Raw genomic sequence first — 14,079 nt, 5'->3', positions numbered from 1 at the left:
GCACCTTATGTGCACAGTTTTATCAGGCTAGCTACCAGGGCCTCAATGTTACTTTTCCTCTGATCAAAATAATAACAAAACCCATGTTCTAAGAACATTAAGATAGCCTCAACATCAACAGAAGGCACCTGGCTTCTTAACAGAAAAACAAACTATACTTAAAATCCTATCAGAAATAAGCATGTCTTACTCATTATACCTCCTACCACAAGCCTTAAGGAAAAGCAGTAAAGTTTCAAACAAATATAAAAAACATGGGGGTTCATTTCCCCAAAAGCTTACCTGCTAAAGTGTTCACCTCCACTGTACTCACTGATGTGTTTTCATCCATCTGGGCATTATGCTCAACCCATTGTTCTAAACAAATATGCTGTAGTCCTTTATGATGTACTAAGAAGTTCAACAGATATGAAGAAGTGACACAGTCATATGGCTTCGTACTTGTGCTAAGATCCACTGCTGCTTGGAACAGGAGACCTAGATTTTCAGAATCCTGAAAAAATCCAGTATTGCTCATTTTACTGAGCTTCCATATTGATTTAATTACACTACTTAGCACCCTGGAATCTGCTGCTTTTCAGTAAGTTTGCTGCTACCTATTTAAGAAACACTCTGTACGCTGATCACCTTACACTCAAAACATGCATATGGGTGTATCTAGCAAAGATACAATTACATACTGAGGATGGGGATAGTCATTAATAAAGCAGCATTCAAACACACCACACTTCACAGGAGGATGGGTTTTGGTGGTTTGCTTTGGTTTGGTTTTTTGGGTTTTTTTTTTCCCCCCCAAAAAAAACCTGTGTTTTATCTGCTAACGGATATCACAGAGAAGCACGGTTTATCAGGAAGCAGTATTTGTCCACCAGTAGTTATTAATTTATAATTAGTTTTTTATGAAGTCATAAACAGAAAAATCAGTATCAAGTCAAAGGGCAAAAACTGGCAGACATCAAAAAAGACAATTCGATAATGAAATCTAAGTCCAATCAGAAAAGAAAAGAAACACAGAGCTGAACTGCTTAAAATACAAAAGTAACCAAGTCAAAATGCCTCAATCATTTACAAATGGAAGTCACAGCTAAGCAAGGAGCTTGCAGTAATTAATTATCTGATAGTTCATAGCTATACCCAATGAACTTCCCAAACTCATTCATCCATTAGTGAAACAAGCCTCCTTAGGTAAGGGCAGAAGCTGTGTAAAAATATATAGAAGATGCTACTGATTAACCCTACTGCAGGCAACTTGGACTGACTTCTAATTTTCAGGAATTACACTTAATACCTAACCCAAATATGGAACATTCATCTTTCATGAAATTACTCTCTTTAAACCATTTTTAATTACATACCTGTAATTTAAATGCAACATCACGTAGTTTCATCAAAAGCTTGAATGCCAGAGCTTTTACTTCCTCAAAAGTACTGGCAAAACACTGGATCAAAGTTTGGACACGAGTAGAATCAATCTCCTGATCCAAGTGAAAAATTCGTACCTGGCCTGTTCAAAGAAATCAATGTCTTACACATTTTTTTCTGTAACTCTCTCCACAGTGTGCACTGTATTCACATTTTCCTTAGCTATACTAAAAAAGCATTAAAATAAAATTTTAGCTAAAGCATTATGATAATACAGTTTACTTCTCTTATAGGTCTTAAAATGCCATGTTTACTGTTGAAAAAAACCACAGTTACCATATAAAAAAAAGTTACTCTCGGTAACACAGAAAGTAACTTGTCGCCAAAACCAGAATCCCAGTTATTCACATTAAATTTAGCATTGAAAATAACCTTTACTTTAGCTTTAATTATTTTCCTGGAAGTATGTAATTTTAGAAAATATTTCCCCTCAAAAAAGGTTTAAAAATTCAGTGTTTTGGGATTTGGTTTTTGGGGTTCATTCTTTCACAGGAATAATCCTCTAAAATAGAAGCCATGACAATTTTTTGCTTTTAATTTTGATTTAAATGAGTCATGACTTCATGCAACTGACTTGTGCTGTAATGAAGCCAGAAATTTTAACATGTAAACAAGCACACCACATTCCAGCACAGAACACAACATCAGCTAAATCTCCTTTACAGAAGTTATGTCAGGCTTCTGAAATCCTAAAGCTGCTATTACAAACAACTCTCGATACAACTTTCTATTTTTTTTAAAAAAAAGGCAGTAACATACTACAAACTCATAACAACATTAATGTGTTCATGATTTATCAAGATTTTTGAGAAAATGTCTACCAAGACGACATTTTTTTCTTCCCTCTTAAAAAATCAACTTTTATCTTAACTGTATAATTTGTCTAAAAAAAAAAAAATAGTTACAATTTAAGACTGAAAACACTTATGTCAGCCATGTGATACAGAGACAAGATTTTGCAAGACCATCAATACTCCAGGGCTCTAACTAATACTTCGGGAATTGGGGTTGCCATAACATTGTGAAGAAAATTTAAAATAACCACAGCACATCATCATAAACTGTCTAAGTTGTTCCTTATTTAGTATAATAATATTACAAGGATATGCAAGCCTTTACAGTCAAGAGTTTTTATGGTCTCAATGTTTTAAATTACATGTTACCAAGATGTCAGAACAGGAAAAGGGGTTAAAGTTATCAAAAACATATTGAATCCTGTCCAAAAGGGTTTTTTTACAATAACAAAAATTAATCAAAACACCTTGCTAAAAAAAAGACTATGCAAGAAAATCCCAATTTATGGAAGATATTCAACAGGTCACAAATATTTGCGTTTACTTCAATATTCCATTTTCCAATAAAGCCTACTATCCTTCTTTAGGTAAAATGAAAGCGATAAAGGAAATGCCACAGAAATTAAAGACCACAAAAACCATTTTACTTTGGCTTGACTAGCTGGCATAAAAGAAACTTCTTCAATACCTCCCATTCCAACAGCCTTATAGGCTTCTCACCTTCTGGAACAGAAAATATTTCTGCTACTAATGCTAAAATAGTTAGTGAAGAAAATCTGGTTGGGTGTGATGAACCAGGAAACAGTGCCTCAAAAAGTCTGTCACACACAGATGACATGAATTCCTGAAAAATCACAAGAAAAAAAGTTTAAGACAGTTCACTTGCTGCCCTACAAACAAAAGTCTAAGTAATTGAATTCAGGACATCCTGCTTTACATGTTACCCCAAAAATTATGATCTTACAGTTAATTCTAGAAGAATGGAAGGCCTACATTTATAGTACTGACAAATTTCTTGTTTCTTGGAGTACTGTGAAGGTTGGACAATCTTTTTTTTCTTAAAAAAAAAAAAAAACAAACAACTTTCCCTTCTCCACTCCCACAAAAAGATGGCCCTTGTATCAAAACCTTGAAAATTAGTTGAACAAGAAAAGCAGAACTCAAGACAAGAAACAGTTTAACACAAAGAAACTGATTACATGAGGCTTCAAATAGGAAAAAGGACAAAGATAAAAAAGCCTTCATACTGAAGTCTTCATGCTGAAGCTGTCATTCATTCTCTCACTGATCATTCTGGAGAGCTAGACAAAGGCTGAAGCTCAACAGATATCTGTTTCAAGCCCAAGTAATGCACATCATTTAAAATTTGCTAGTAAACTGCCAGAAGCTGACAGCACATTTACCTGAAAATTTTTGTTTGGATTGGGGGTACATCTCCAGTCATCCCCACTTACTGCTCTTTCAGTCCCCATCACGAAGCAATCCCTCAGAAAATAACCTTTATTGCTTTCAGAAAAAACTAACCCTAAAGATATCCTCTAAATATTAATGGGCACGCAGTTCATGATCTAACAGTACATTTACCAGTCAAAATTAACTTGTGTAAGTGCATACAGAGTGAACAAGGTCCTCAGCACTTTTTCACTTTACAGGTTTCTTCCTCCTGCACTGCACTATTTCCTAACAGACACAGCCTAACTCACCCAGAAGTGTTCAAGAACAATGATCTTTCAGAAATGTTATCCACCTCTTACATCTGTATCTCTAGCAGTCTGACTTACTTTGTACTGCTGCAAAATCCCCAAAGGATGCCTTTTAGTTGAGTTTTCAAGTAATTCTTCCTTGGTTTTATTTTGCTCCAATTTATAAAGCACCTGGGAACTTTCCTGTATCCTACAAAATAACTTTTAAAACAAAAGCAAAACATAGGTAAGGCAAGCATCACTGACAGTTAAATAAGGGAAAGGGGGATTTTCAGCTTATTTTCCAGATCATATTGCTTGTAATTTTTAAGAAGTTTGCATAGTCTAACACAGAACAGATCCTTCTCTCTCCACTCCAAAGCCAAGTTTTGTTTGCTCCCCATTTCTCTTGTGACCAGCTTTTTTCCTCCTTCCTCTGTAGGTCCCAACACCTTCCATCTTTCTCAAATTCGTGCTCATTCTTCTCCCACCTCCCCATTTTGTGTGGAATATACATTCCTCTGTAAAAGAAGCTTCAGTATCTCTTACAAGGGAGTTTGACTCACCTCAGGAGTGCTTCCCCCACCCCTTTTATGACCTACTAGTATTATTTTCCTTTTTTATTACTCCCTCTAACACAATTTTCCCATCTCATATTCCTCAGTCTGCACCAGGCAAGAATGGAAAGAGATGGACTTCTCTTATTTCCACCAAGTCTATTCTCTCATTTTTCTCCCATGTCAAATGAACTATTTTCTCTTTCACACTGCTTTCTTTTGCCATTAACATCTTCCAAAAACATTCTTTATACATACATGGTTTCCTCATTTCATCCATATCCTTTTACCGTGACCTACATGTGACTTCAGCAACTTCCACACTCAGTCCCTGCAGACTGTAACAGCAGAGCCACATGTCTTGCTGTTCCCTTAATCTTCCTCTACCTTGCCTTCCAAGTCAGGTTGCTGAGGCTGATCAAGTGACTGAATTTGCCTGAGGTCTGGCAAGTCGACATAACTACACTCAGCCTACAACAATGGCACCACAATGTTCATTGCTTACTCTATGGCACACTGCTTTGCTCTTGGTAAAGTATGCAAACGCTGACAGGATAAGTAACGCTCACTACCATTCATGATCAAGTTACTGTGCCTATCACTTAAATTTTTGTTTAAGCCATCCTTGCCTGCAATGACTTATCACCATTCAGTTAATAATACATATGACATAGTCCTGGTCTTAGAGCTTCTACTCTTTCAGATGAGCAACTTTAAAAAAAATCTACTGTGTTATTAAATTCTATAGAACTAACATAATAGGCACATAACACATTATTTATAGCTTGAAATTACCTTCCTCAGTAAAGAGCATATCTGTTGCCTTACTGAAGGAGACTGGCTGTTCAAGTTGTACATCATGAAAAACTGAATTAGTTGCATTTCTTCTATAGACACAATTTCCGTGCTACGATGGGTTTCACAAAGTAAACCTAAAGCATCAATGCAAACCTGAAAGATATTTAGATGTTAACCACAAGAGTTACAAGCACCTATGACGATATTTTTGTTTTAAAACAATGTGACAGTATTTAGGATCTAAGCAATTCTTCTAATTTAAAGACACAAAAAAAGTTGTCCTTTTACCTGATTGTGCTGATGAACTAGACCCTGTTTTATACGTTCAGTGGATATAATACCATTGCTCATGATATTTGAAAGTTCCAGGTGTCCATGAGCCCTGGCTGTTCTTAGGCATGCCATTAATGCTCCAAGAGCTCCTCTAGCACTGCAAGAGCCTGACAAAAATGAAAGCCAGTAATAATTACAGGTTGATTAACACAATGTACTAATTGCAATGCTTGTTAGAAACCCCCAATACTTCCAACACATGTCCCTTATCCCTTTTATTTTTTTTACCCTATAAACACCAAAAGACAGTGTCTGTCATAGATTAAACGAACTCTAAATCACTTGGTTCCCAAAATGCTTTGTCTGGTCATACAGAAACCCTGTGAGGTCTGACAAGGCCTTATTTCAGAATTAGACTAAGTTATATCAAAAACTACAAAAGAGTTACTTTCAATAACAGTAACAATCCAGAATTCACATTTCTGAGATATATTATTTTTAAAAAATCATAATTACGTATATAAGATTTATTTTCTTACCTAGATTAGCATCTGCAGAAGCCTGAAGAATTCTAATCATGTAGCCCAGACTGTCAGGGTTACATTTGAGCAGTTTTGGTAAATAGTAATCTATAATATAAGTAGTTTGGTCATGGTTCCCTTCACACAGTATTACTAGAAGAGGAGAAACCCAGATGTCATGCCACTGGTCAATCCAGGTGCTTCCTTGAAAACTCAAAGTAAAATAGGCTTTGTGATTTGTAAACATGGTTTCCAACAGATCACTAGCATAGGGTGCAAGAGACTGATCACTCATCACATCCAAGATTTGTACTGGAATTGTTCTGTCCAATTGTAGTATATTTTCAGTGCCCACACACTCTACTAGACAGCCAAGACAACCATATTTCCCTTTTACGTGCCATTCCAAGCTTAGCAAACGCTTTACCAGCCTTGCAAAGAATGGGTCTGATTTTTCATTGGATCCAGTAATGGTGGTTCGGTGTATCTGAAGAAGATTCTTGAATATCAGTTTGGTTTGGTGTCTAACAGCATCCAGAGGGTGTTCCCAGTGTGTATAAATGTATTCCAGCAGCTTCCCAATTAAGTCAGAGTTCCCATTAAGTTTGATTTTTAGATTTGGGGAACCTGAAATGAGGGTGGCCAGTGCTGAATTAGTCCAAATAGCAAGGATTCTAGACAAAGATGCTGCCATACTGGATTCTTTTAACCTTTAAAATAAAAAACCAAACAAAAAAGTTTGTTATTTGTATTTGCCAATGTTTTCAAAAATATTTCTTTTAATTTCAAAATAATTACTCATCACATTACTTTAACTTGCACTAAAACAGGTAAAAGGAACTAACACAAAAAGGAGGTGATGAATTGGATGTTGCGAAGTGTATGCTTTGTTACCTGACAAGCTGTTAAGTGGTCACCACTAAAACCCCTAAATATGGATAAAAGAAACCTGACAATCCACTCCACTTACTATTTTAAAAACAAAATTTAAAATTAATATCCACATGCTAATATTTGAGCTGCATTATGTTATTGCATGCTTCTTGAAAATATAAGGAAAACCTTTTCATTGGCATATAAAAACACAAAAACTGAGTACCTTAATTGCAAAAACAAAATCACAAAACTGACCTCCAAGGCAGGAACAAAGGTTGAACTGAATACACATTTTTATCTCCTATCCAATAGCACTGGTGGTCCATTAGACGCAAGCAGTCAATGCTTGCAAAAGAAAAATAAATTTTAAACTCATCTTACTTCAAGCATTCCACTCATTGGCACACCTTGTTTTCTTCTGTACTTTTAAAAGTATAGGAAGTGATATCCTGAAACTAAGCTTTATCTGTCTATATAACAACTGATTCTGCCACACCTTACCATCAGGTAGTTGGTAAACTAATCCCACTTATGTTGGAAAAACAAGATTTCATTTTAGCTTACAAGAGAAAATTGTAACTTACAACTATCTATGCAACATCAAGACGTATTTTCAAACTTACAGAGTTATTCTGAATATATTAAAAAGATGACACAATCTGTGGCAGAAACTGGTATCATTACACAGAAAACTTCAGAGATGTTCCACCAGGACCATATGAGCCATGCAAAAATACAAGTGAAAAAATCAGCCCCCACGCCCAAACATGAAACAATATAAATTGAAACACAGGCTTACTCTGAACTCAAAGACAACAAGACTGATGCAATATCTAGTAACAGTTTCTCTCCATTTTCACCCATGCTGCCGTTCTTCCACTCCAGCATAGCCAGTGCACCATGGCAAAGAAAGAGAAGGACTGAGTCGGGGAGTTCTTCCATACACAGAGTCCCACAGTTACTCACAAACCACGCTGGCACGTCCGTGTGTTTCACTGACCCAAGCAGCAAATCACTGACCTGCAACAGCAAAATAACACCCATTAGAAGTATCTTAGCACAGGAGAAAAGCAATTTTGTGCATAACTGAGAATCTTAGAAGATATGATGAGACTTCTTGTACACTTTTTTTCTCAAATTCAAAACCCTAACCTTATTACGTCACATGGCAAGGACAGAATAAAGGATTTACACTCCAGCAAAAGACTGATACAAAGGTTGGCAAGCCCTGCTATCCACATCAGCAAAGCCCCTGAACAACACTGGTAGCACTGATTAATGACACTATGAAATTTCAGTCTTCAGCGAAGAAATACACTTACCAAGGAAGGCAATCCTTCAACTGGTTCATACATAGCTTTAGTAAAGAGAATAACAGCCAGTCCTGAGGTAGTCTGAACAGTTTGCAGGAGAGTTGCTACACGGCAAAAAAAGATATTTTACATTAGAGTGCAGCAAACATCGAGTGCTACAGCTGTGTATCAAAATTATAAAGACGGTATTGAATTCTTCTAGACCGTCTGGACTTGTATAATCACAAATCTGTAGTGTCCATCTGAATAGCAAGTATTAATGAATTTGTACTCTAGTGTAATAGGAATCTATTAATACCTTTAAACACACAGAAAATATAAACTGTCCAGTAAGACAAGGAGGACTGTGGCAGAACTTACTGACGTTTATATAAAATTCTACTGTACAAAAAAATCTGTAAACACTAGTAAACTATTAGTTATAGTGCACCAATAAATGGTTCTGACAGCATAATTCATAGAGATACAAAATTTTTGGTAGGCACAGACATTCAGTCAGTCTCAAAAGTATTTCTGTTAGTTCTAGATTATTAGTAATATTACCTTGATTTTTTTGTAGTAGGACAAGTTAAACTGTACACTCCAAAATTACTATCTATAGATTACAGCTCGCTGAAAGACCTACTACTGCTCCCAGTCCCATTAATCTTAGCAGTTCAATTTTCATTCAAGCTAAATCAAGTTTTTATAAGTACAGGCTTTGTTTACTACAAAACCAACAAGATTGGTTTAATAAAAATATTTATGTTTGAATGTTACTAAACTTACCATCCATTAGGAAGTCTGTGGAGCTTTTCAGTAAGCTACACATGCTTTGCCAAACAAAAGACTCATGGTGTTTCCAAAGACTGCCCTGGATATTTTCTTGTAATTTCTGTACAAGCATCATTGAAACTTTAATGGCTACCAGTAAATCATGCATCAACTGAGTCTGAACAATACGATTTCCATGATTCTTTCTGTGGAAGGAAAAAAAAAAAAAAAAAAGGTCACGCACACAAAAAGGAAATGAAAACTATTCTTCCCATCCCCAGAAAACTACACTCTGCCAACTTCAGATAGAATTAATGGTAAAAACTGGTTTACTGAGTTAACCAGATACACAACTACAGGAAAACAAGAAGTAGATTCAAGGGCAGTGTTTTAAAATGAAGTTAACAAACATAATGACAATTCTACTACAGTTTCTGCAGGTTCCTGTGATAAACTTTCACTCATTTGATCCTGTCTGAGCAGAGCTGAACTTCTCCAGCAGCTTTCCAAAAAGACCAATTGAACACAGTGCTGCTCCTTTGTCATTTTTCAAGGAGTTCCTGCACATGCAAAGTATGTTTCTATGATTTAACTTTCTTCTAACATGAAGACAGACAACATGCAAACTTTTAATGTACAAAACACTCCATTAAGCACCCTTCTCCTCTGGGTATACAATGAAAGACCACAGTGAAAAGGCTTCACTTTATGCAACGCTTGAAAATATCAAGATATTAAATGACGATTGCTGTGACAGACTAAAAGGAATATCAATACTGAATTAAACACTCACACAAAGTGGTAGAGTATTACTCTACCTGAATTTTAATAAGTGTACCTATTACTTACAGGGTTCAGTCTCGATTCAGATACCAAAACCACAATTCAAATGTCTCCTTAAAAGTAGTAGCCCTAACACAGCATCAGTGCCTTAAATGTCACGACTTTTAATTTTCTTCCTTTTCTCTCTTATTTTATATAATTGTATTGCCACACAAAAAAAAAAACCCACACAAAACTCATCAGCCGCTTTTTTAAAAAGCTGGTATTAATGTAAAATGACATTCCCCTCTTTCATCAATGTATGGCTACCAAATATTCCAAACCATACCAGACTATCTTGCAAAAGTGAAATAAAAACAGATAAAAAAAGAGCTTATATTGAGTTCACTTGCCTGTTTTCTTCCTGTATGTCAAGCAGTGACTTCACCAGAAACTGAAGAACTAGTGAAAACAATTATGGTAAGAATTTATTTAAAAGAGAAATAAAACAGGAAAAGTTTCTGCAAAGCAATCACACATACACCTCACACCCAGACACAATGAACAGCTATCAATGTAGTGGTGTTTCTTCTACCTCATAAACAAATTAAGCTGACATTTCAGTGCAAACCCAAAGAAGTAACGCTAAAGCAAAGTCTCCAGCTGGCTTGCAACAACCTGGTACAAAACAAGAGTTTCCAACCCAGTTGGCCTAATCCTAATCCATTTTCTTCAATGAAAAACTGAAATTATCAAGAGCTAAAGGCAAAGCAGCAATAACAGGTCCACAGGAAGCTGTGAACATTATCTGCATGCTGAGGGCACAGGATATCAACTTATGCCATATTACCAGCAGATCAGACTACTGCCAAATTATTGGCAAACAAAATTTTTGGCACAGCAGGCCTGGGCTTGCTATAGTCAAGACTGGCTGTTAACAGCTCACTGTTACCACATTCAACTCCATCATGAGGCGCAAGACAGAGAATACTTCACTTAAAGTGGCATCAACTCCCCCAGCCCTTTATGAATCACTCACTGGTACTTTTCAGATTTATATCTAGGACTGCTCAATAAAGCAAGACTGACCCCTGCAAACTGTTGGTACAAATCAAGGGAAAGCCTTTGACAAAGCACCACCATGTGAGGTTAGCTATCAAAAACCAACAGGAGGAAATCAGAACTGATAGATCTTTATGCCTACCTCATGCTACTTCTTCACACACAACCCTCCCCCCAATAACCTACAGTGAAACTTATTTTAGTACAAATATAGCTTTACCTTCTTCAAACAGGTTCTTAATACTTGCTCTACCTAAAAGAAAGAAAATACATTTTAACTACTGAATACTAGCCAATATATTCCATTTTACATAGATAAAGTGTAAGCATTACTACTAGGTGCAGTACCAAGATGCAAACCAACGCTGAGCAAGATAAAACAGAAAACAATATATTCAATATCATACCTAAGCTGAAGTCCTCCATACAGGAAGCAAGGTTGTCCAGTACTTTTCTGTACAGATATATGTCTGTGGTTTTCAGTTCTTCCCTAAGGCAGCATACAAAGCTTTGTACAGCTAATGTCATAAACTGTTCAGGAAGACCGTTTAGCAAACTGCAACAGTAAGAAACAGCATAATCAGTTAGCTCATGCTGAGTTAAATATCCACTTGACCAAAGTCAATGTCACCTGAAATTCCAATAATAGATAGATGTTTCCTCCTGCATGAAAACATAATTCTGTTTTAAAATAAACACACATGTTCCAATTTTGCAGCTACAAAACGTGTCAAAGGGGTATAAAACTCCGGCATGCAACCAAATTCAGGACAGAAACCCTGCACCTCTCAGCGGCAAAAAATGTTTTCAGACATAGAAATGAAACGAGCTAAGCACTGGCTCTTAAAAACGGTAAATCTGTAATAAATATACTGAAGAAATACAGTAATTTTACAACAAAAAATTGCCATAAAAACAGGCACATGAAACCACAGTTTAGTTATGATTCCTCTGAACAGCCTTCTCTTGACACTGTCAAAGTTGAGATATTTCTTTTAAAATATCTACTCTAATATGGTATTTTAAAATTCAAAGTGCTAATTACACACTATGTTGTCTTTCCAGTAATGAAAGTAGTACTTCACTTTGCAGTTATTTATCCAATGATATAAGAAAGGAAAACAGTACATATTCACATATTAGTACCACAGATTTTCAGTAATTAAACTACAGCAATTTGTAGTGCATGATAAATTACTGACTTCTAGGTAAGGAGAGCATTTTTACAAAAATAAAGGTTTACTATTCAATTTTTTACCTTGCTAACACTTTTTTCAAGGGATTCTTTACACTCAGTGAAAAATACGTCTCTCCCAAAATATCCAAACAAGTTTTAACCATGGGATCACATGCAGAGTTTGGATCCATCTTCTTCATCAATGGCATAATCTATAAACAGAACATATGATCAACAAAACCCCAGGATATACCCTGATCATTAACAGAGGCAGAATTTCCTGTTATCCAAGTATATGGTGCAAAACTGCCCCCTCTTTACCATACCCTCTTGAGCTTCAGGTGTTGAACAAGGTTCCAAGAACACCTCTAATACCAAAGATACATACATACAAAATAGGAAACTTGGTATCACTTGCCTTCCACCATTCTCAGTAACTGCAGCCCTTGATAATTTACATACTAGAACTACATTTCTACCTCATGCACATACAGCAGTAACAACTGCTTTTCACCGGTTCCCAGGAATGTTAAAAATATTACAGTTTATTTCAGAATTGTTGTTTCCCATTACCAATGCATATGACACACTATCAGTTACCAAGAACCACACCAATAATGGTGAAGTCTTACTTGTTTAATACACTGGATCTGCTGGATGCCATTGCTCAACTGTGCGCAGTGCAGAAGCAAAGATGCCAGGTTTTGCTCTTCAGCCTTTGAAAACCCTACATTTAGAAAAAAAGTCTCTATTTAGAAAGGAACTATAGTAAGCATTATAAACACCACATAATTTATAGTAAGAAATCACTGCTTAATTTTTGGGCTTTTTTCCTGTTCCAGTAAACCTACTGGCGCTACATTCTCTTAAGCCACAACACTTTAACACCATTTTTTTTTCTAACAAAAAGAAAAGATAAATACAAGTTTCACTGTAACATACAGTAGGCCTCATCTGGTATGAAGACCAGTTTCACAAAATCACAGTATGGTTGAAGTTGGAAGGAACCTCCAGAGGTTACCTGGTCCAACCACACCGCTCAAAGCTGGGTCTCCTGGAGCAGGCTGCCCGGGACAACGGCCGGATGGCTTCTGAATACCTCCACGGATAACGACTCCCCAGATCCCCTGGGAAACCTGTGCCCGTGCTCAGTCACCCTCACATTAAAGAAGTGTTTCCTGATGCTCAGAGGGAACCTCCTGTGTTTCAGTTTGCGCTCATGCTTGCTGTCCCATCACTGTTGAACACAGGAAAAAGCCTTTTTTATGCTCTCCCTTCAGATATATTGTACACATCGGAACACACAAGGACCCTCATGAGCCTTCTCTTCTGCAGGCTGAAGAGTCCCAGCTCTCACAGTCTTTCTGCACAGGAGGGATGTTCCAGGCCCTTCATTATCTTAGTGTCCCTTCACTGGACTGTCTCTAGTACGTCCATACCTCTCTTGTACTGAGGAGCCTGGAAACAGATGCAGCACTCCAAGTGTCACCACTGCTAAAAGGCAAGGAGCACCTCATAGCAACTTCAGTGTACAAATCTTGATTTACTTGGGTTTGTTTTTATTTTAAGTAAAGATCAATGGAAGATTCTCTCATCCAAGAAACAAAAAAAACACACCACAAAATAAAACAGCATTTGAACAGTATCTTTAAATCAAGTTAACTACAGAAAATACAAAGGCTGGGAAAATACTCTCAAGATGACCTCCAGAGATCCCTTCCCACCTCAACCATTCTGTGATTCTTTGAAATTTGGTGTTATCCTACATATTAAAGCTCGTACTTCAGGCAGCACTGAATTACAGGCCTGCAAGTGGGATGACAAGTAGGCCGTTCTACCAACTTCACACCAATGATAAAAAAAGCAAAGAGCTTTCCAACCAGAGAAAGAGTGTTCTAGAGGATTCTTTTTAACTTTGCCAAGGTAAGAAGTCATTGTCATTAAAAAATAAAAACAAACCTAAAAAAAAGCAAACATACCTAAAATTTACAAAACAAAACTGACCAAGTAAAACATAACAATAAACAAACCCCACCAAAACAGATCAATTTCAGTTTTGAAACTGAAGTTTTCAATACTCAAACACATT

At 36.5% G+C, this 14,079-nt stretch overlaps 1 protein-coding gene across 3 annotated transcripts in view; it reads right to left on the bottom strand.

The window, feature by feature from the left end:
* Positions 1 to 14,079, bottom strand: part of THADA (THADA armadillo repeat containing) — a 162,807-nt gene that overhangs the window by 147,333 nt on the left and 1,395 nt on the right. For all 3 annotated transcript variants that reach the window (XM_080408573.1, XM_080408574.1, XM_080408575.1), the window contains exons 3-17: positions 12,623 to 12,717; positions 12,072 to 12,202; positions 11,221 to 11,369; positions 11,034 to 11,066; positions 10,161 to 10,213; positions 9,005 to 9,191; positions 8,246 to 8,340; positions 7,723 to 7,943; positions 6,066 to 6,757; positions 5,542 to 5,693; positions 5,251 to 5,406; positions 3,998 to 4,120; positions 2,937 to 3,060; positions 1,356 to 1,504; positions 283 to 493 (exon numbers count right to left, since the gene is read on the bottom strand). In XM_080408573.1, coding sequence (XP_080264699.1) covers positions 283 to 493; positions 1,356 to 1,504; positions 2,937 to 3,060; positions 3,998 to 4,120; positions 5,251 to 5,406; positions 5,542 to 5,693; positions 6,066 to 6,757; positions 7,723 to 7,943; positions 8,246 to 8,340; positions 9,005 to 9,191; positions 10,161 to 10,213; positions 11,034 to 11,066; positions 11,221 to 11,369; positions 12,072 to 12,202; positions 12,623 to 12,717 — 2,571 coding nt within the window. The remainder of the gene's footprint in view (positions 1 to 282; positions 494 to 1,355; positions 1,505 to 2,936; positions 3,061 to 3,997; positions 4,121 to 5,250; positions 5,407 to 5,541; positions 5,694 to 6,065; positions 6,758 to 7,722; positions 7,944 to 8,245; positions 8,341 to 9,004; positions 9,192 to 10,160; positions 10,214 to 11,033; positions 11,067 to 11,220; positions 11,370 to 12,071; positions 12,203 to 12,622; positions 12,718 to 14,079) is intronic.

The sequence above is a fragment of the Falco punctatus genome (assembly GCF_963210335.1).
Source record: "Falco punctatus genome assembly, chromosome: 12".
Lineage (NCBI taxonomy): Eukaryota > Metazoa > Chordata > Aves > Falconiformes > Falconidae > Falco > Falco punctatus.
The sequence above is the reverse complement of the archived record's forward strand: the minus strand, read 5'-3'. Positions and strand labels throughout refer to the sequence as shown.